The sequence below is a fragment of the Triticum urartu genome, chromosome 2A, assembly GCF_056163025.1.
Source record: "Triticum urartu cultivar PI428250 chromosome 2A, HENAU_Tu73, whole genome shotgun sequence".
NCBI classification, from domain to species: Eukaryota; Viridiplantae; Streptophyta; class Magnoliopsida; order Poales; family Poaceae; genus Triticum; species Triticum urartu.
This window is the reverse complement of record NC_141874.1, coordinates 17,833,484-17,855,467: the sequence shown is the minus strand read 5'-3', so window position 1 is coordinate 17,855,467 and position 21,984 is coordinate 17,833,484. Positions and strand designations below refer to the sequence as shown.

Below are 21,984 nucleotides of genomic sequence, written 5' to 3'. Positions count from 1 at the left end.
GATATCATTCATATGATCCGTGACTTTCCTTGGCACATGCTCGAGTACTCCCTCCATGTTTGTAACTCCCTCTGAAGTGTATAAATCCTTATGGAAATTTGAGACCAGAATGTTTAAATCAGCCGGATCATCAACCACAACTCCAAGGGAGTTAGATAGTGTTTTTATCATATTTTTCCTTCTCCTCATACTGGCTCGGATATGAAAAAAAATTGTGTTTCTGTCCCCCTCCGCTAGCCAATTGATTCTTGATCGTTGCCTCCATAGCATCTCCTCTCTATGGTATAACTCAACTAGTCTTTCATTTATCTGTATCTCCTCCTGACTCGGTCCAACCCTTTACGGCGCATTTCTGAGTTTTTCAAGCTCTTTCTTTAGGCCTTTGATCTCCTTGCGGACTGACCCAAAGGTGTCGACGTTCCAGCTCTGAAGTCTGGTCGTGAGAGAGGAGAGCTTCTGCTTTATATCTTCCACCCTGCCATTGTGTTGGTTTGCAGCCCACTCTTCCACTATAGTTTCTTTCATATTTCCATGAGATTCCCAGGCTGTCTCATATCGGAAGACAGGAGGAGCTCTAAACCTGTTACTCTCCCCCTCGAGCTGCAATAAGATAGGCCCATGATCCGAGGTCGCAACAGTCAAATGACTGAGACAAGCCAATGGAAACTGGGCGCCCCACTCAGCCGACCCTAGAGCTCGATCAAGTCTGACTCTAGTGTATGTACCTCCTGTAACTTTATTTTCGGAAGTCCAAAACCTGCCTTTGAAGCCAATATCCATCAGGTTGCAGCTATCCACCATGTCTCTGAATCCTTGCATTTGTGCATTGCTCCGCTGCCCAACCCCCTCATGCTCATTAGGCCTCAACACCTCATTAAAATCTCCCATACAGAGCCATGGGAGGTCATATAAACCACATATTTCTTTGAGCTTGTCCCAAGTTTGGTGGCGAAGATGAGTCTGCGCCTCCCCATATACTACTGTTAGCCTCCACCCACCATCCACCTTGCAATCAACATGATACACAGAGTAGCCCAAAATCTCCACATTTATTGAATTATTCCAAAAAATTACAATACCTCCACTCCTACCACTACTACTTATTGCATAGGCTTTATCATAACCTATGGAGCTAGCTAAACCTTCTACTCTTGCTTTCTCCAATTGAGTTTCAACAATACAAAGCACAGTAGGGGTAAATTTCTTCGCTAACTCACGAAGTACGCGAACTGTCGAGGCTTTACCCGCACCCCGATAGTTCCAACATTTGATATTCATTGTGCCCGGCGGTACTCCTCGGGGGAGCCCGCCGATGGTGCAACTGTGTTCTCTGTCCCTCCTGCGTTGGTACCTTCTCCGAGCTCAGTCAGGGAGTTCTTCAACCTCTTGTTTCCTTTCCTTGGTGACACATAAACAGGGGGCAACGGAGGGACCCCCGAAGGATTTGGGAGCGCCACCATAGCATTGTTTTCTCCGCCTTCCATGGGACGCTGCTCGGCAGAGGACGCCGCAGCCACCAACAAAGTGTTATCCTATGATGATCTCTTGAAGTTTGATTTTACTCCAGTAGGGTCAAGTTGCTACTTCGGGTCTACACCCTCTCCCTCCTTATCCTGCTGAAACTCTGCCGCAGCTCCTCCTCTACCCCCACCTCTTGATTGACCTGATGTACCACCATTACTATGCCCTCTCCCCCCTCTGAAAAAACCTCTCCCAGAAGGCTGCGAGTACGTGACAGTCTTGCACTTTGCGATCATCCAAGAGCCCCACTTCTTGTCCTCTTGTTTCCAAACCCCCCTGCCACATTCCTCATGACTGTGCCCCATGATTCCACACACCTTGCAGAAAAATGGAATCTTCTCGTACTTTACCACAAGAGTCCGGGTTCATTCTCCTGCCATAGTCAATGGGGTGAAACGAGTCAAGGGTTTTGCAGTAAGAACCCTAGCTCTAACCCTCACATAGTCCCCCTCGTAGTAGAGCGTTGGTCTCATCTGAACCTCCTTGACTTTCCCTATTCTTCGGGCAAGCTGATCCACCACCGGTTCATGGCGGTAAACTTCTGGGATCTTATGGATCTGTGCCCAGACATACAATCCATCTAGCACCACCAATTCTGGATCCGCCTTCCCATCATAGTCCTCGATCACCACCGCCAATCCTTTGAACAACCATGTGTAACACCCATGATGCGGCTATATCTCCCACGTGTCGGAGCACGACTTAGAGGCATAACCGCATAGTAGGCATGTCGCAAGAGGGGTAATCTTTACACATCTCATGTACTGAATAAGAAAGGGATAAAGAGTTGGCTTACAATCGCCACTTCAGACAATACATAAATATAGCATTACATCATCCAGAATACAATCAAGGTCCGACTACGGAACCAAATAAAGAAAGACAACCCCAATTGCTAGGTCCCCGATCACCCCAACTGGGCTCCACTACTGATCGAAAGGAAACGAAACAACCCAACGAACACAATCTTCATCGAGCTCCCACTTGAGCTCAGCTGCGTCATCTGCACTGGTATCAACGGCACCTGCAACTGGTTTTGGAAGTAATTTGTGAGTCACGGGGACTCAGCAATCTCACACCCTCACGATCAAGACTATTTAAGCTTAATGGGTAGGAAAAGGTAGTGAGGCGGAGCTGCAGCAAGCACTAGCATATATGGTGGCTAACATACGCAAATAAGAGCGAGAAGAGAAGCAAAGCACGGTCGTGAACTAGAAGTGATCAAGAAGTGATCCTGAAACTACTTACGTTCAAGCATAACACAAGAATCGTGTTCACTTCCCGGACTCCGCCGAGAAGAGACCATCCCGGCTACACACGCGGTTGATGCATTTTAATTAAGTTAAGTTTCAAGTTCTCTACAACCAAATATTAACAAATTCCCATCTGCCCATAACCGCGGGCACGGCTTTCGAAAGTTCAAACCCTGCAGGGGTGTCCCAACTTAGCCCATCACAATCTCTCATAGTCAACGAAGGATATTCCCTCTCCCAAGAAGACCCGATCAGACTCGGAATTCCGGTTACAAGACATTTTGACAATGGTAAAACAAGACCAGCAAGACCGCCCGATGCGCCGACATCCTGATAGGAGCTGCACATATCTCGTTCTCAGGGCAACACTAGATGAACACTACGTACAACTAAAACCAGCCCTCAAGTCTCCTCGAGGTGGTGCTGCAAGTGGCTCTATTTCGAACCAACACTTAGAGAAGCACTAGCCCGGGGGGTTAAATAAAGATGACCCTTGGGAGCGCGACTCCCAAGGGAAAAGTAGGTGGTGGTGAGGCAAATGGTAAAACCAAGGTTGGGCCTTGCTGGAGTAGTTTTATTCAAAGCAAACTGTCAAGGGGTCCCAATAACACCCAACCGTGTAAGGAACGCAAAATCAAGGAACATAAAACCGGTATGACGGAAACTAGGGCGGCAAGAGTGGATCAAAACACCAGGCATAAGGCCGAGCCTTCCACCCTTTACCAAGTATATAGATGCATTAATTAAATAAGATATATTGTGGTATCCCAACATATCCATGTTCCAACATGGAACAAACTTCATCTTCACCTGCAACTAGTAACGCTATAAGAGGGGCTGAGCAAAGCGGTAACATAGCCAAACAACAGTTTGCTAGGAAAGCTGGGTTAGAGGCTTGACATGGCAATATGGGAGGCATGATAAAGCAAGTGGTAGGTATCGCGGCATAGCAATAGAGCGAGCAACTAGCAAGCAAAGATAGAAGTGATTTCGAGGGTATGGTCATCTTGCCTGAGATCCCGCAAGGAAGAAGAACGAGTCCATGAAGAAGACAAACGGATGTAGTCGAACGGATCCTCACAAACGCGACGTTATCGGAACTAACCCGAAGAGGCAACACTGGAAAGAGGCAAACAACATAGTAAACAAACATCACATAAACATGGCATGATGCACAACCAAGTATGATGCATGTCCGGTTTAATGATAGATGGCATGGCAAAGTGCACAAGCAAAACTACAAGTTAAGTGGAGCTTAATATGCAACGGGTTGCATATTGACGAAACACCACATTCAAGTTATTTAGTTCGATCTCGTTTATGTACTCAACAATATTAAATGTTGGTTAGCATGGCAAGAGGTGAAGCATACATAAACTAACTACCTAGTCAAGTTTAAATGAGGCCAGAAACAACAAACAACAATTCCGGAAAATCCCCATGAGCATATATTAGATTTGGTACTGTTCTGCCCTATACACAATTTTAGAGTTGTTAAACATGCAAACCAATGCCACCATGTTAAACTAGGCATTTTTCTACCCCATTTACATATAAAGTTTATTAAATTTGGAGCTACGGTTATTTAGTTATGAAATAAATCATTTTAGCATGTTATTAGAGCAAATTTAATCAAACAGCAAAATAAACATGCAAACATGATTGAAAGTTGGATATTATTAAACTAGATGAAATTCTAGTCAAGTTTCATATATAACTTATTTACATCCAATGCACGGTTCGTGAGTTATGATATGCATGATGTTGAGGGACTTTTCTGCAAAACAGGTCTTCTCTGGAATATAGATAAATACGCAGGCAGGAAAAAAACATCAACAGGCCGAAAGTTGAACTGGCCCAATAGGCACAAAGGGCTGGAGGGGTTGCTGCTCACCCATGGGCCTCTTGGGCCGGCGGATCTGGGCTGGGGCGTGGGAGGCGGCCCGTTAGAGGGGCTCGCTCGACCTCCTCCTCTGCTCCAGGTGAGCAGGAGGTCATGGCGGCGGTGGGATGGCGAGGGGAGGCAGGGGTCCGGTGGGATGGAGCAGATCCGGGTGGAGAGGCACAGATCCGGGCGCGAGGTGTCCGTTTTCGGTGGTGGCGGCGTCCGGCAGTGCACGCCGGCGCGAGGCGGCGAGCTCCATGAAGACCCTGTCCAAGTTGGCTGAGAGAGTGCATGTCAGAGAGAGAGAGAGAGAGAGAGGGACAGGAGGAAGGAGAAGAAAGGTAGAGGCGAGCGCGACGTGACCTGCTGGTCACCGGCAGGAGGTTCGTCGGCGTCGGCTCGCCGGCAGGAGGGGCGATGGCGGCGCTCCTCCGATCCAGCTCGGGGTCGAGCGGGAGGAGGCGCAGGCTTGCGCGAGGGACGAACGGCGGTGTTCGGGCAGAGATGGGCTCGTCCAGGCCCAGATTTGGCCCGGCGCGGGCCAGCGGCGGGCTCCGCGGGCCGCGGTGAAGTGGGGCGCAGGGGGGAACGCGTGGCGCGCTGGGGTTGGCTGGAAGGCGGCTGAGAGGTATGGTGGTGCGACGTGGTTGGCTGCGGGGGCGCTGGCGGCGGTGCCAAGTGGCGGAGATGGGTTCGGCCGGCGCGGAAATGGAGGTGCGTGGCGGCTAGAGGTAGTTGGAGACTAGAGGATGCCAATTTTGGAAGGAGAGTGTCCATATATAGCAAAATTGCTAGGGTTTTGGGTCTAGGAGAGGTTTTCGGAGCCTCCAATCGCGATCCGACAGACCCGATCGAGAGGGGGAGGGTTAGGTAGACCTAGGTGGGCTGTGGGGAGCGGGTTGGGCTGAGAGGAGAGAGACGGAAATGCAAGGCAAGGTTTTCGGAGACCAAAAACGTCCGACGAAAAGACCGGCTATACTGCCGCTATAGTTTAACGGTTGGGCTATCAAACGAGCTCTGAATGCGATGAAACTTGGCAAGCGGCCTACTGACAACAAAACAACACCGCATCCCAACTTTCAACCCATTTTGAGAACATTTTCTGGTCACTTATAAAATAATATTTCGGGCGTGCCACGGACGCGTGCAAGTGTGTCTGGGCTCAAAACGGACAGCGGAAGGAACGGGGAGACCGGGACGGATGCAAGTTTTGAAAACATGATGATGCAAAGCAGATGATGACATGGCAAGATGCAACATGCAAGCAAATGACAAGACAACAATAGCGAATAACTGGAAGACACCTGGCGCATCGGTCTCGGGGCGTCACACCATGGCCCTCTATGAACTACCTTCTTCCAATCCCCTAGGCAGAAGAACTTGAAGATGAATAAGTTTTCTCCAACTTCTCTGAATTCCGGAGTCTGAGCCAATCCCCATATGAAGTTCATATTATCTGAAAAGGCTATCGGACTGAAGGTCCGATTGGTGTTAACCCTAGCAATTGCCATCCACCCCGCCTTCTCATTGAAAGACTTCGCCTCCTCTGCCCCGATCACGACATCGTCAAGTTCCTCATCCATCAGTTCCATGTTCTTGAGCATCTCCTCCAGATCTATCTCTTCTTCCGCCCCAGGCGCTGTTGCAGAGCTCGAAGCCGCCATGCTGAAAGAAACCGACGGCCCTTCCCAACTTGAGCCCTCTCCCTACACCCTCGGGATCCCCCGATTCAGTATTCAATTTCCAAGACAGAGATCTCCCGCCGGCGGAGGAGTCGCCAGTGGAGTCGCCTAAACCCTAATCGAGAGGGTAATTTTTCGGTTCGAGCGGGTCGGCTGGCGGGGATGGATCAGGGAACGGCGACTTGGGCCAGATAGCCGCTTCATATTACATAAGGGGTAAAAGTGTCTTTTGATGTGTAGTTTAATAACTTTATGAAAAATGGACGAAAATGTTATAAAGGACATAAAATTTAGACTTGTTGTTAGATAGGAAAAAAAGGTTTTCCAACGTTAAATAAGAAAACGAATTTTAAGATAATGTTAAATAAGGAATCCTATATACATAAGAAGTTGATCCCCACTATCCTATTTATCTTAACATGCACACATGCCACCTCATCAAAGGTCCACCACTACATGCATGAGAAAATGTTTTCCATTATTAGTTGATCTCATGCACACCTTTCACCTCACCACACATGCCACCTCATCAAAGGTTCACTCAAAATGCATAAATTTTTTTCATTACATTATGCCACTTATATTAAAAAATCTAACTACACAATAATCAAATATAATATATAATATTTAATTTTAGCTTTAGTTCATATTTTTTGGCGGAATTAGTTATTAATTCAACTATGGAAGTTTCATACAATTAAATCACTAAAATATAGTGCAATCGGTTCCCGCAGCAACGCGTGGGGTATTCTCTAGTTCTTTCAATCTTCAACGCCGAGGCAGCCATCCAACACCACCTGCCCTCTCTGTCTTGTGGAACCGAAAGATTGCACACATCTCTTTTGTACACTGTCACTTCACGCAACATTTGTGTCGGCTCTTCAAGCTTTCCACAAGGGAGTTCTTCATCATGTCTATGATAACTTCAGCAACACCGAGGACCGGTGGCTTAAGGCCAGGAGCAAAGTCCCTAAGCAAGCACGTCATAACTTCGACACTATTGCAATACCTCTCCACTAGAGGGTTTGCAAAGAGCGAAATGCCAGGATCTTTGATCAGATTGCTGGTATGGCAGATGACCGGGTTCTATACAAAGTCAGGGAGGAAATTGGAGTCTGGAGGGCCGCGGGTTGTATTATGGATCTCAGGGTATAATGTGACCCCTGGGCTAGGGTTTAGCTGGGTTCACCGATCGGTCTTCGGTGTTGTATTTTGTTCGGTTTTCAATTCTAGAACGCCTAGACTTTAAGCCTTATTGTACCCTTAAGTTCGGCCAATAGCCCTTCGAAGAATAGCTGGATGAACCGGTTCGAAGATAACTGAAGAATTAACACTTGCTGGTATAAGGATTTCACAAGTCGAGCCGATACTTCAAGCTTGCACCCTCACTAAAGTTTCATCACCCCGAACAAACAAATTAGCATCAAATATTCTGTCAAGATTGTGCCGGCCAAAATACCACAGGGGAAGTAACAGGATAGGGCAGCATTTTCAGGTCGGAGGCTTCCGCATATTAAAGATTTTTTTGATAAAGTGTTGTGAATCTTGATGTTCGATCTTGTTGCTCGGGTGGTTTGCTTTATATATAAAACGGGACGAAAACCTTTTTGGTAAGAGAGTATATCAACATAAAAAGGACACCAATTATACGTCGTCTGTACAGAAACACGACATCGAACTAATTAAGGCACATCTAATAAGAAAACTAAAAAAGACACCCAGATGCACATGACCAAATTATTATAAAAAAAACAAAAGAAAGAAAAGAAAAGCATGGCCCATCCATAGCACATGAACAATCAAGGCTACGTGGCCAAAAAGGGAAACAACACACCCGTACCATGGTTGGCGGATCAAATGACTACAGGCCAAATCATGTGTTTTCACCACCGAGATCAAGTCCGGCTAACTCCACGATCCCTTTTGTAATCCAAACTCTGTATTTTTTTGTAATAAAGTCTTGGCTTCCCTAAAAAAAATCTATCTGCGTGCAAATTCTCGAAAAGAAAAATCTATCTGCGTGCAGATTCTTGAAAAAAAAAAATCTATCTACGTGCTCTGCTACCGTGTCACTGCTGTGCCTCGTGATGAAACCACCACAAGCCCCGCTGCTTCCGTGGGCTGCGGGCTTTGCCCATTGGCGTCTTCTGGCAATGGCAAGGACCTGGACATAGTCCGTCGCTTAAAGGATGATGCGGGGGATTTTACCTCCTCGATTAGAACCGCTGAGGAAAAGATTAACACCACAGATTAAAGATGGTTATCATAACATAGTAGTACGAACGTTCGCCGTGATCTTAGGGAGGAAACAGAGACTTGAAATTTATACATACCTTGCACAATATTCTGTCACCGAATCAAATACGCTAGGTGCAACTGCAGGCTTCTCAGCATAGTTCCCATTCCTGTTTCTTGACTGCCTGGACAACTCTGGGTGGCACCCAAAGATATGAAGTGTTTCCAGTGAGGATGGCAGACCCGGTAAAGTTTGAAGCTCTGTGCAGTACGACAGCCTCAGCACCTTCAGATATGCAAGGCTCATAAAGTTCACCGGAAAAGATGTTGCGATTACTTGAGGGCATCTTTCGACCACCAGATATTTTAGTGAACCAAGATACTACAAGGAGGATAGAGAACAAAGCGATTGGCAGTTGCGAATGCACAACCCAGTGAGCATTCTGCAGAACTTGAGTGTTCCCGATACCGGAAGCGATGTTATGTTAGGAAGGTCTATAATCTCCAAAGGGGACAAACAAGGCAGATCCTGGACGAAGCTTCTTAAAGCCTGGTCTAAGACCGCACCGAGAGAGCTCAAGCCTTTGCAGAGAAACAAGAGACCCCAGTTGTCCAGAAGCATCAGGTTGTTCAGCCCCACTTATGTTTAACACTGCAATGGACTCTATATTATGTTTGTAGAGTAGTGTATCGAGGATGACAGAACTTGCGCAAACATCCAGCTGGAGCATTTCTGAACTTGAAGACAAGGGCGCAAGCCTCATATATGATATATGGTATCAACCGTGTACGTTCGATGGTAACTTCACGGGTAGCTTGGGGTAACAAAGGAATTTGGATCAATTCTGGACAATCAATTAGACTTAAACTTTCAAGGCATGGAAATGAGTTATTGTCTTCTGTGCCAGCCCAATGACGCAACTTTGGGAAATCATCAAATTCAAGGACACTTAGAGATGGAAATGCCACATCACCGGTGCCATAAAACTCTTGTCCAATCTGGTCGACTGCACACAGCTCCTTCATGTTTAAATATTTGAGTGATCCCAAATTTCCCAATGGAGGAAGAGTGCATAAACTCCTGCAATTGATAAGGTGCAAGGAACGCAGTTGTTGCAATGGCTCTAGCCAACTGGGAGCTTTGGTGCCACAATATCTTCTAATATGAAGTACCTTGATGTCTTGGTGAGGCTGCAGACCTTCAAGTACCTTTGCATCAGCACAAGGGGAGCTATTTCTACTAGCGGGGCTCCATTCCAAATTCAGAGAATTAAGATGAAGTTTCTTATTCAACTCAGCTTTGCAGGCTTCTTCATAGCTTGAAACATTTTCTAGACCTTTTGTTTTTAGTAGCCCACGAAGACCATTGATGTTCTTCAGCTCTTCAAGTTTACGTCCTTCCCTCTTCTCAATGTGGAGCTCAAGTGATCCCTGCATGTTTTTTAGCTGGCCAATGCCTACCAAATCCTGCAGTAAACTTTATTTCAACCATAAGATGCCGCAGATTCACCAAGATACTAACGCTCGCAGGAAGCTTCTCAAGGGAACATTTCCCAGTGATGCACAATGTTTGCAGATGCAGAAAGCTTGCCAATGGACTCAGATAGTCTCTGGATGGAGCCATGGATAGACAGGTAACGGAGGTGCAGCAAGTCATAGATGCAATAAGGCAACTCTTTGGAGTTATAGCCGCTGAGATCAAGAACACGCAAATGCTTTGACTTCTCCAGGATACTTTTTAAACTCGCAGCCAAATCCTCTTGGAAGCTGCTGGAGGAGGACGTAATTGATGGTCGGATTAACAAGGTGCGCAGATCCTCTAGCCCACGGGAGCTTGTGAGACCAGGCACACTGTGCACAGTGACCGACAAATGGCGCACTGTTGACGGGATGTCACATTTCATGCCATCCTCAATACGGAAGCAGTACTCGGTGTCACTCGGAAAAGCATGTCCCTTAAGCAGGGCCCAGCAATCGTCACTAGTTAGCGGCTTCACATTGTACACCTGTGATGCACCCGGCATGTGAGTCACGGTGTTCATGCGAGAAGTCACCAGAATTCTGCTCCCAATATCTGCAGACTGCAGAGGAGTGAACATGTCCAGCCAGGATTCATCCGTGCCGCTACAAACATCATCTAGAATAATCAGATACCTTTTGGATGTGACAGACCGGTGGAGCTCGGACTGAAGCATCTGAAAATCCAGCATCTTCTCAGCAGACCCATTCCAAGGTCTTAAGATCTCTGCAGCAAGCTACATTTTGTTAGAAACACTGGAAAGAGATACCCAACATGTGACATCAAAGTGCTGCCTGACTGTTGCATCATTGGACACCATGTGAGCCAGCGTGGTCTTCCCGATGCCTCCAGGACCAACAATGGAGATAACCCTGTCAGTTGCAGGCTTACCGCAAGGCTGGATGAGCATCTGCACGATTTCATTGACATCCTTGTGGCGCCCAAATACTAGCACCCTCTGAAGAGCTTCCTTGCCCGAATAAGGTTGCGGCGGCAGATGATTGCCAGCGGCCTTTTCCATTTCCAGCAGATGGCCAAGCCTGCCAGTTTCTTCATTCACAAGTTTGATGTCCCTCAAGATCTTGTTTGGATTTGAAAACTCGAAAGCTAGCAGGCAGTTCCATCGGCACCTCAGACTCAGAGCGGGAAGCAGTTTGAACTGCATCTTGGCGCGCGGGGCTAGGTTGGACAGAAGCATGCTGTACTGAATCATGTCCTCAAGTCCATCGACCAAATAGGTGGCGTCTCTGGCTTGCTTAGCCAGCGCCTTGTCACCGGCGCGCGGTGGGTCGACGTCGGCGGAGATGAACCAGATCTTGAGCATATGGACCTTGAGCACCTCCAGCTCCTGGACAGCCATCAGCCAGCCGCGCCTCCGCGCCCGGGAGACGTGGCCGTGCGATTGGATCTCGGTCGCCAGTCCCTGGATGGCCCGAGAAACCGAGCCGACCAGCCGTGGAGCCTCCGCCAGCCTTGCAGGATCCAAACCACCGGGACTCGCTGCTTCCTCCATGGGCTTGGCTTGATCTTGTTGCTTTTTGCTAAGCTTTTACGCGTGAGTTTTGGTCGGGGATTTGGAATGGAAGGGGAGGGAGCGGTTGCGGTTGTGAGCTTATCAACACGACGTCACCACCTCACCAACCGACGTGGGGCACTAGTCTCTACTATTAAAGGGGGATCGAACGTCGTGATGGTTCGACCTCCCCTCGTGGTTCGACACCTCGTTCGATCCCCCCACCTCGTTGGACACGTATCATTGGGCCACCTCCTTCCCACGATCCATCCATGAGACCATGATCGCCTCTCGCGAGAACCGTAACGATCTTTTTACAGCACCTCCCACACTTCCAACCCTCCGGTTTACAAGGGGAAAACCAAAAAAGAAACAACCCTACCCACGCATGCACGTTACCTATGCAATCCAGAACTGCCGCTAGACCAGGCAAAATCAACGCACCGGTATGCACACATCTATACATGCACGATCTGCTAGGGCTTCTCCTTATTTCCTAACGACCTGACCATGCATGTTCCTCCTTCCTGGTCATGCTCGCCATCGTGCCAGACGGGAGGCTGCCATGTGCACCGTTTCAATGGTGTTCCTCCTCGAGGAGCACGTCACTAGCATGACGCGGGCGGGGAAGTGGTGGACGCGCAGGGTTCACGCCTACGTTTGGGATGGCCATCGCGCTCTACCTCCTGGCCTCTGAACTCACCAGCATCGGTCGCCGCGGCGGCGTTGTCTCTATCGTCTTCATCGAGATGCTCCTGGTGGTCCTCTATAAAGCCCCGAGCCATGGACAGGGTTGATCGTCGAGGCGGAAGCGGCTGAGGCCCGGAGCCCCCTCGAATTGCCACGACTCATGGAGGAGCAGAAAACAAGCCGGCAGCGTGCCTGAGCTAGGGCAGTGGCGGCTGCAATCCAGGTAGTTTTTTCCCTCATCTCTTATGCTCATTCTCTCTTTGTGGTCTACAAGGGCGTGCTACGGCTGCGCGTACAGACATGGCCATCGCTCTAGCTACATTCATCCCGGTGCAGGACCGCTCGTCTCGGCATTGCAGAATCGCAGGCGAGGGCGCCGGTGACGGCTGCCAGGTGCTCGTGGGGCTACTGAAGGGCGCGGACGAGGCACATGGTTGATGCTTGGGACAGCTGCGGAGCGGCGTGCGCGAGTGCAGGGCAGGCAGTAGCCAGGGCGGCGGGAGAGGACCTAGGACACGTTGTGTTCATGTAATCATCTTGTTCGTCTCTTCCTTTTGTTCGTCCTGTGTGACTATGTTTTCCTCTTATATCCTGTAGCTCTAACTATGCTTTCCTCTTGCATCCTGTAGCTTTAAGAACGATTTGTGCAGGTAATTTATTTCTGGTCACCAAAACAAGTTTGTTCTTACACTTTGACGTTATGATTTGTCATTATTCACTAACATTGAGAGTACTAATGGGTAGCATGGTATGATCAAGAGAAGGGAATAATTTTCTACAGGTTATTTTGTTAATGATAATGACACGAAATCACCATGAATATTAATATACAGGAGGGAGTACTATTTTATTGGTGTCATTTAATATCTAATTATTTTGTTTCAAATAAAGTACCAAATTTAGTGATTAATTTTTCTTTACCGCGTCATGCACGCATCTCTAATCTTTATGGTGTTGGCTGATGTACATAGACTGTACATGGAACCTTTATGATCTACACTGCCAACTACACCATGTGACAGATTGCTTCAATATAGCTTTTGTCTGCGACGCAAAGAAAATGGTGTGACATGGAGAAGGAAACGAATTGTCTAAGTAATAGAGTTGTCACTTAAGTTTCAGATTCAATTTTAGTCTTTGAAAGTTGTTATCTAAAAAATTTATTCATAAAACTTAGAGCTCATAGAACTTCTATGATACGCCTAAATAAATAATGTATTCGCTATAACCAAACTGATCAAATTATATTATACTCCAAAGTAAAGCACATCAAACATTGAGAGCGCAATAATTTGATCGGTAACATCTCTCCCGTGGCAACGCACGGATATTCGACTAGTACTACTACTGTGTGGAACAATAATTTCACCGACTGACTATGCAAGTCAATCAAGGTGTTCCCTCATGAACTTCCCTGTAGTTTCTGCCGGATGCAGGAGGCAAGACAGGAGTACTGTAAACAATAATGCTACACTTACGGGAAATAGGTACGCACTCAAGTTACGGACGCAACGTGGCTTCATACAGTTGGAAGACTTAACTCATTTGCTCCGAAATTGTCTCCCGCCGTTGCATGGCTGCATACCACATCAGTCCGTAGGCTGAATCCGTCGGATACATCCCGTAAGTGTAGCATTATTGTACTATAAAACACGAGCACAACATCTCTGACAGATCCCGTAAAACAAACGAGCCATCCTACAGAATAACTGTCGATTTACATAACGGAGGTCATCTTGCTGACCGAATAGATCCCGTAAATTCGACCATCGGTTTTTTGAGATCCCTAATACACCGGCCTATTTCCTTCATATCTATGTCATTCTGCTTGTTTCTGTCAGCTTCTCTTTTTCTTGGCGCGAACTAACTTTCGGTCACTTCCTATATCCCGTGTCACCGCCGCCTCCAATCCTGCCTTCGATGTTCACCTCGCCGCCGTTCTGACCGTGGCTTTCGTCCGTGGTGAGGTCGACGAAGGGTGGTGGCACACGCAGTAATGATGGCGACCACATATCCGCGCCCACCCACATGTGCGAGGCCCAGTGGCGAAGCCACACTTTACCTATGACGCCAATTGACTACACAATTTTTTGTAAATACATCATACAACAAGTAGAAATCAACAAAATCTTATAAATTCATACATTTGACTACACAACATCCAATTGACTACACATGATATGATTGCTGGCAGCGCCACTGGCGAGGCCGACACAAAGTTTGACATGCAGGGCACCATCGACCTTCACGTCTAGGACTGCCCTACCAATTGTTGGGGAAAGCAGTAATTTTTTTAAAAATCCTACGCACACGCAAGATTATGGTGATGCATAGCAACGAGAGGGAAGAGTGTTGTCCACGTACCCTCCTAGACCGTAAGCGGAAGCGTTATGACAATGCGGTTGATGTAGTCGTACGTCTTCACGATCGACCGATCCTAGTACCGAATGTACGGCACCTCCGTGATCTGCACACGTTCGGCTCGGTGACGTCGTCCCACGAACTCACGATCCAGCAGAGTGTCAAGAGAGAGCTTCATCAGCACGACGGCGTGATGACGGTGATGATGATGCTACCGGAACAGGGCTTCGCCTAAGCACCGCTACGATATGATCGAGGTGGATTATGATGGAGGGGGGCACCGCACACGGCTAAGTGATCAATGATCAACTTGTGTGTCTATGGGGTGCCCCCTCCCCGTATATAAAGGAGTGGAGGAGGGGGGCTGGCCCTCTACTATGGCGCGCCCTGGGGAGTCCTATTCCATGTAGTAGGAGTAGGAGAGAAGGAAAGGGAATAGAGAAGAGAAGGAAGGAGGGGGCGCCGCCCCTCCCCCCTAGTCCAATTCGGACTAGGCCTTGGGGGCGCGCGGCCTGCCCTAGGTGGTCCCTCCCTCTCTCCCCTAAAGCCCATTAAGGCCCATATACTCCCCCCGGGAGGGGGGGGTCCGGTAACCCCCAGTACTCTGGTTAATGCCCGAATTCACCCAGAACCTTTCCGATGTCCAAACATAGGCTTCCAATATATCGATCTTTATGTCTCGGCAATTTCGAGACTCCTCGTCATGTCCGTGATCATATTCGGGACTCCGAACAACCTTCGGTACATCAAAACATATAAACTCATAATACAGATCGTCACTGAACGTTAAGCGTGCGGACCCTATGGGTTCGAGAACTATGTAGACAAGACCGAGACGCGTCTCTAGTCAATAACCAATGGCGGAACCTGGATGTTCATATTGGCTCCCACATATTCTACGAAGATCTTTATCGGTCAAACCGCATAACGATATACGTTGTTCCCTTTGTCATCGGTATATTACTTGCCCGAGATTCGATCGTCGGTATCTCAATACCTAGTTCAATCTCGTTACCGGCAAGTCTCTTTACTCATTCCGTAATGCTACATCCCGTAACTAACTCATTAGCTATATTGCTTGCAAGGCTTATAGTGATGTACATTATCGAGAGGGCCCAGAGATACCTCTCCGACAATCGGAGTGACAAATCCTAATCTGGATCTATGCCAACTCAACAAACACCATCGGAGACACCTGTAGAGCACCTTTATAATCACCTAGTTACGTTGTGACGTTTGGTAGCACACAAAGTGATCCTCCGGTATTCGGGAGTTGCATGATCTCATAGTCATAGGAACATGTATAAGTTATGGAGAAAGCAATAGCAACAAACTAAACGATCATCGATCGTGCTAAGCTAACGGATGGGTCAAGTCAATCACATCATTCTCTAATGATGTGATCCCGTTAATCAAGTGACAACTCATGTCTATGGTTAGGAAACATAACCATCATTAATTCAACGAGCTAGTCAAGTAGAGGCATACTAGTGACACTCTGTTTGTCTATGTATTCACACATGTACTAAGTTTCTGGTTAATACAATTCTAACATGAATAATAAACATTTATCATGATATAAGAAAATATAAATAACAACTTTATTATTGCCTCTAGGGCATATTTCCTTCAGTCTCCCACTTGCACTAGAGTCACTAATCTAGATTACATTGTAATGATTCTAACACCCATGGAGTCTTGGTGCTGATCATGTTTTGCTCGTGAGAGAGGCTTAGTCAACGGGTCTGAAATATTCAGATCCGTATGTATCTTGCAAATCTCTATGTCTCCCTCCTTGACTTGATCGCGTATGGAATTGAAGCGTCTTTTGATGTGCTTGGTTCTCTTATGAAATCTGTATTCCTTTGCCAAGGCAATTGCACCAGTATTATCACAAAAGATTTTCATTGGACCCGATGCACTAGGTATGACACCTAGATCGGATATGAGCTCCTTCATCCAGACTCCTTCATTCGCTGCTTCTGAAGCAGCTTGATACGTCTCCAACGTATCTATAATTTTTGATTGCTCCATGCTATTATATTATCTATTTTGGATGTTCATGTGCTTATTTTTACACTTTTATATTATTTTTGGGACTAACCTATTAACCGGAGGCCCAGCCCAAATTGTTGTTTTTTTGCCTATTTTAGAGTTTCGCCGAAAAGGAATATCAAACGGAGTCCAAACGGAATGAAACCTTCGGGAGCACGATTTTTGGAACAAACATGATTCAGGGGACTTGGAGTGGACGTCAAGCAATCAATGAGGCAGCCACGAGGCAGGGCCCTGGGCGTGCCCTCCACCCTCGTGGGCCCCTGTTGCTCCACCGACCTACTTCTTCCTCCTATATATATTGACATACCACGAAAACATCCAGGAGCACCACGAAACCCTATTTCCACCGCCGCAACCTTCTATACCCAAGAGATCCCATCTTGGGGCCTTTTCCGGAGCTCCGCCGGAGGGGGCATTGATCACGGAGGGCCTCTACATCATATTCCTGTGACAGAAAGGGAACCGACAAGTATTGTATTGTTGCCATCGAGGATAAAAAGATGGGGTTTACATCATATTGCATGAGTTTATCCCTCTACATCATGTCATCTTACTTAAGGCGTTACTCTGTTCTTATGAACTTAATACTCTAGATGCAAGCTGGCTAGCGGTCGATGTGTGGAGTAATAGTAGTAGATGCAGAATCGTTTCGGTCTACTTGTCTCGGACGTGATGCCTATATACATGATCATGCCTAGATATTTTCATAATTATTTGCTTTTCTATCAATTGCTCGACAGTAATTTGTTCACCCACCGTAATACTTATGCTATCTTGAGAGAAGCCACTAGTGAAACCTATGGCCCCCGGGTCTATTCTCCATCATATAAGTTTCCAATCTAGCTATTTTATTTTGCAATCTTTACTCTCAATCTATATCATAAAAATACCAAAATTATTTATCTTATTATTATCATCTCTATCAGATCTCACTCTTGCAAGTGGTCATGAAGGGATTGACAACCCCTTTATCACGTTGGTTGCGAGGTTCTTATTTGTTTGTGTAGGTACGAGGTGACTCACGCGTGGTCTCCTACTGGATTGATACCTTGGTTCTCAAAAATTGAGGGAAATTACGCTGCTTTACTGCATCACCCTTTCCTCTTCAAGGGAAAACCAGTGCAGTGCTCAAGAGGTGGCACAACTATGTACTCCGCTTCACATGTAGATCCCGCCACGACACTCTGCTTGGAACTGCACCAACTAACAGCTCCACCATTTAATAAAAACACGTATTCGGTTTGTGACTTAGAGTCATCCGGACCAGTGTCAAAGCTTGCATCGACGTAACCGTTTACGACAAGCTCTTTCTCACCTCCATATACGAGAAATATATCCTTAGTCCTTTTCAGGTATTTCAGGATGTTCTTGACCGTTGTCCAGTGATCCACTCCTGGATTACTTTGGTACCTCCCTGCTAAGCTGACAGCAAGGCACACATCAGGTCTGGTACACAGCATTGCATACATGAAAGAGCCTATGGGTGAAGCATAGGGAACACCTTTTATTTTCTCTCTATCTTCTGTAGTGGTCAGGCATTGAGTCTGACTCAACTTCACACCTTGTAATACAGGCAAGAACCCTTTCTTTACTTGATCCATTTTGAACTTCTTCAAAACTTTATCAAGGTATGTGCTTTATGAAAGTCCAATTAAGCGTCTTGATCTATCTCTATAGATCTTGATGCCCAATATATAAGCAGCTTCACCGAGGTCTTTCATTAAAAAATTCTTATTCAAGTATCCTTTTATGCTATTCAAAAATTCAGTATCATTTCCGATCAACAATATGTCATCCACATATAATATCAGAAATGCTACAGAGCTCCCACTCACTTTCTTGTAAATACAGGCTTATCCAAAAGTCTGTATAAAATCATATGCTTTGATCACACTATCAAAACGTATATTCCAACTCCGAGAGGCTTGCACCAGTCCATAAATGGATCGTTGGAGCTTGCACACTTTGTTAGCACCTTTTGGTTCGACAAAACCTTTTGGTTGCATCATATACAACTCTTCTTTAAGATATCCATTAAGGAATGCAGTTTTGACATTCATTTGCAAAATTTCATAATCATAAAATGCGGCAATTGCTAACATGATTCATACGGACTTAAGCATCGCTACAGGTGAGAAGGTCTCTGAGGGAGTCCTGGATTAGGGGGTCTCCGGACAGCCGGACTGTTGGACTATGAAGATACAAGATTGAAGACTTCATCCCGTGTCCGGATGAGACTTTTCTTGGCGTGGAAGGCAAGCTTGGCAAAATGGATATGTAGATCTCCTCCCTTGTAACCGACTCTGTGTAACCCTAGCCCCCTCCGGTGTCTATATAAACCAGAGGGTTTAGTCCGTAGGACAACAGACAATCATACCATAGGCTAGCTTCTAGGGTTTAGCCTCTACGATCTCATGGTAGATCAACTCTTGTAATACTCATATCATCAATATCAATCAAGCAGGACGTTGGGTGTTACCTCCATCAAGAGGGCCCAAACCAGGGTAAACATCGTGTCCCCTGCCTCCTGTTACCATCCGCCTTAGACGCACAGTTCGGGACCCCTACCCGAGATCCACCGGTTTTGACACCGACATTGGTGCTTTAATTGAGAGTTCCACTGTGCCGTCACCATAAGGCTCGATGGCCCCTTTGATCATTGGTAACGATGCGGTCCAGGGTGAGGTTTTCCTTCCCGGACAGATCTTCGCATTCGGCGGCTTTGCACTGCGGGCCAATTCGCTTGGCCATCTGGAGCAGATCGAGAGCTACGCCCCTGGCCATCAGGTCAGGTTCGGAAACTTAAACTACACTCCCGACATCCGCGGAGACTTGATCTTCGACGGATTCGAGCCTGATACGTCCATTTTGCAACATGCTTTATATCAATATTTATTGCATTATGGGCTATTATTACACATTATGTCAAAATACTTATGCCTATTCTCTCTTATTTTACAAGGTTTACATAAAGAGGGAGAATGCCGGCAGCTGGGATTCTGGGCTGGAAAAGGAGCAAATATTAGAGACCTATTCTGCACAGCTCCAAAAGTCCTGAAACTTCACGGATGATGTTTTCCAAATATATAAAAAACATTGAGCGCAAGAACTTCACCAGGGGGCACACCCTGCCCACGAGGGTGGGGGCGCGCCCTACCCCCCTAGGCGCGCCCCCTACCTCGTGGGCCCCCTGGTGGCCCACCGGTGACCATCTTCTGGTATATGGACTCTTTCGATGGGAAAAAATCATAGTCCATCTTCTCGGACGAAACTCCGCCGCCATGAGGCGGAACCTTGGCGGAACCAATCTAGGGTTCTGGCGGGGCTGTTCTGCCGGGGAAACTTCCCTCCCGGATGGGGAAATCATCGCCATCGTCATCACCAGCGCTCCTCTCATCGGGAGAGGGCAATCTCCATCAACATCTTCATCAGCACCATCTCATCTCAAAACCCTAGTTCATCTCTTGTATCCAATTCTTGTCTCCAAGTTCGGGATTGGTGCTAGTAGGTTGCTAGTAGTGTTAATTACTCCTTGTAGTTGATGCTAGTTGGTTTAATTGGTGGAAGATCATATGTTCAGATCCTATATGCACATTAATACCCCTCTGATTATGTACATGTTTATGCTTTGTGAGTAGTTACTTTTGTTCCTGAGGACATGGGATAAGTCTTGCTATCAGTAGTCATGTGAATTTGGTATTCGTCCGATATTTTGATGAGATGTATGTTGTCTCTCCTCTAGTGGTGTTATGTGAACGTCGACTACATGACACTTCACCATTATTTGGGCCTAGAGGAAGGCATTGGGAAGTAATAAGTAGATGATGGGTTGCTAGAGTGACAGAAGCTTAAACCCTAGTTTATGCGTTGCTTCGCAAGGGGCTGATTTGGATCCATATGTTTCATGCTATGGTTAGGTTTACCTTAATACTTTTGTTGTATTTGTGAATGCTTGCAATAGAGGTTAATCATAAGTGGGATGTTTGTCCAAGTAAGGGCAGCACCCAAGCACCGGTCCACCCACATACCAAATTATCAAAGTACCGAACGCGAATCATATGAGCGTGATGAAAACTAGCTTGACGATATTCCCATGTGTCCTCGGGAGCGCTTTACACCATATAAGAGTTTGTCCAAGCTTGTCCTTTGCTACAAAAAGGATTGGGCCACCTTGCTGCACCTTATTTACTTTTGTTACTTGTTGCTCGTTACAATTATCTTATCACAAAACTATCTGTTACCACTTATTTCAGTACTTGCAGAGAATACCTTGCTGGAAACCGCTTATCATTTCCTTCTGCTCCTCGTTGGGTTCGACACTCTTACTTATCGAAAGGACTACGATAGATCCCCTATACTTGTGGGTCATCAAGACTCTTTTCTGGCGCCATTGCTGGGGAGTGTAGCGCCTTTGGTAGGTGGAATTTGGTAAGGAAAAATTTATATAGTGTGCTGAAATTTACTGTCACTTGTTACTATGGAAAGTAATCCTCTGAGGGGCTTGTTCAGGGTATCTTCACCCCGACCAGTAGAGCAAAGAGTTGCTCCTCAACCTACTGAACCTACTGAAAATGAAAATGCTTGCTTTGAAATTCCTTAGGGTATGGTAGAAAAACTGCTAGCTAATCCTTTTTTAGGAGATGGAACAAAACATCCTGATGAGCATCTAATATATGTGGATGAAGTTTGTGGATTATTTAAGCTTGCAGGTGTACCCGGAGATGTTGTTAAGAAGAAGGTCTTCCCTTTGTCTTTGAGGGGAGATGCATCGACATGGTATAGGCTATGTGACGATATGGAGTCTTGGAACTACAAACGATTGAAACTGGAATTTCATCAAAAGTTTTATCCTATGCATCTTGTTCATCGTGATCACAATTATATATATAATTTCTAGCCTCGCGAAGGAGAAAGCATCACTCAAGCTTGGGGGAGGCTTAAATCAATGTTATATTCATGCCCCAATCATGAGCTCTCAAGAGAAATGATTATTCAAACTTTCTATGCTCGGCTTTCTGATAACAATCGCACCATGCTTGATACTTCTTGTGCTAGCTCTTTTATGATGAAGACTATTGAATTCAAATGGGATTTATTGGAAAGAATTAAACACAACTCCGAATATTGGGACCTCGACAATGGTAAGGAGTCAGGTATGACACCTAGTTTTGATTGTGTTAAATCTTTTATGGATACCGATATTTTTCGTAAACTTAGCACTAAATATGGACTTGACTCTGAGATAGTAGCTTCTTTCTGTGAATCTT

The 21,984-nt window shown here is 46.4% G+C and overlaps 1 protein-coding gene, 1 long non-coding RNA gene and 1 pseudogene across 3 annotated transcripts; all 3 read right to left on the bottom strand.

Moving 5' to 3' along the window:
• Window positions 1–339: 339 nt before the first annotated feature.
• On the bottom strand, window positions 340–888 carry LOC147982976 (uncharacterized). Its single transcript, XM_087540607.1, has one exon. It carries the CDS (start codon window positions 886–888, stop codon window positions 340–342), a length of 549 nt encoding a protein of 182 aa, XP_087396733.1.
• A 989-nt stretch (window positions 889–1,877) lies between these two features.
• Window positions 1,878–5,387, bottom strand: LOC147982975 (uncharacterized). Its single transcript, XR_015615544.1, has 3 exons — window positions 5,023–5,387; window positions 4,669–4,938; window positions 1,878–3,893 (listed from the first exon to the last, which is right to left on the bottom strand). It is a non-coding gene; the product is annotated as an uncharacterized LOC147982975 (long non-coding RNA).
• A 2,677-nt stretch (window positions 5,388–8,064) lies between these two features.
• Window positions 8,065–11,948, bottom strand: LOC125535171 (putative disease resistance protein At3g14460; annotated as a pseudogene). Its single transcript, XR_015615543.1, has 3 exons — window positions 10,987–11,948; window positions 8,675–10,821; window positions 8,065–8,566 (listed from the first exon to the last, which is right to left on the bottom strand). The product of XR_015615543.1 is annotated as a putative disease resistance protein At3g14460 (transcript).
• Between the last annotated feature and the right edge of the window lie 10,036 nt (window positions 11,949–21,984).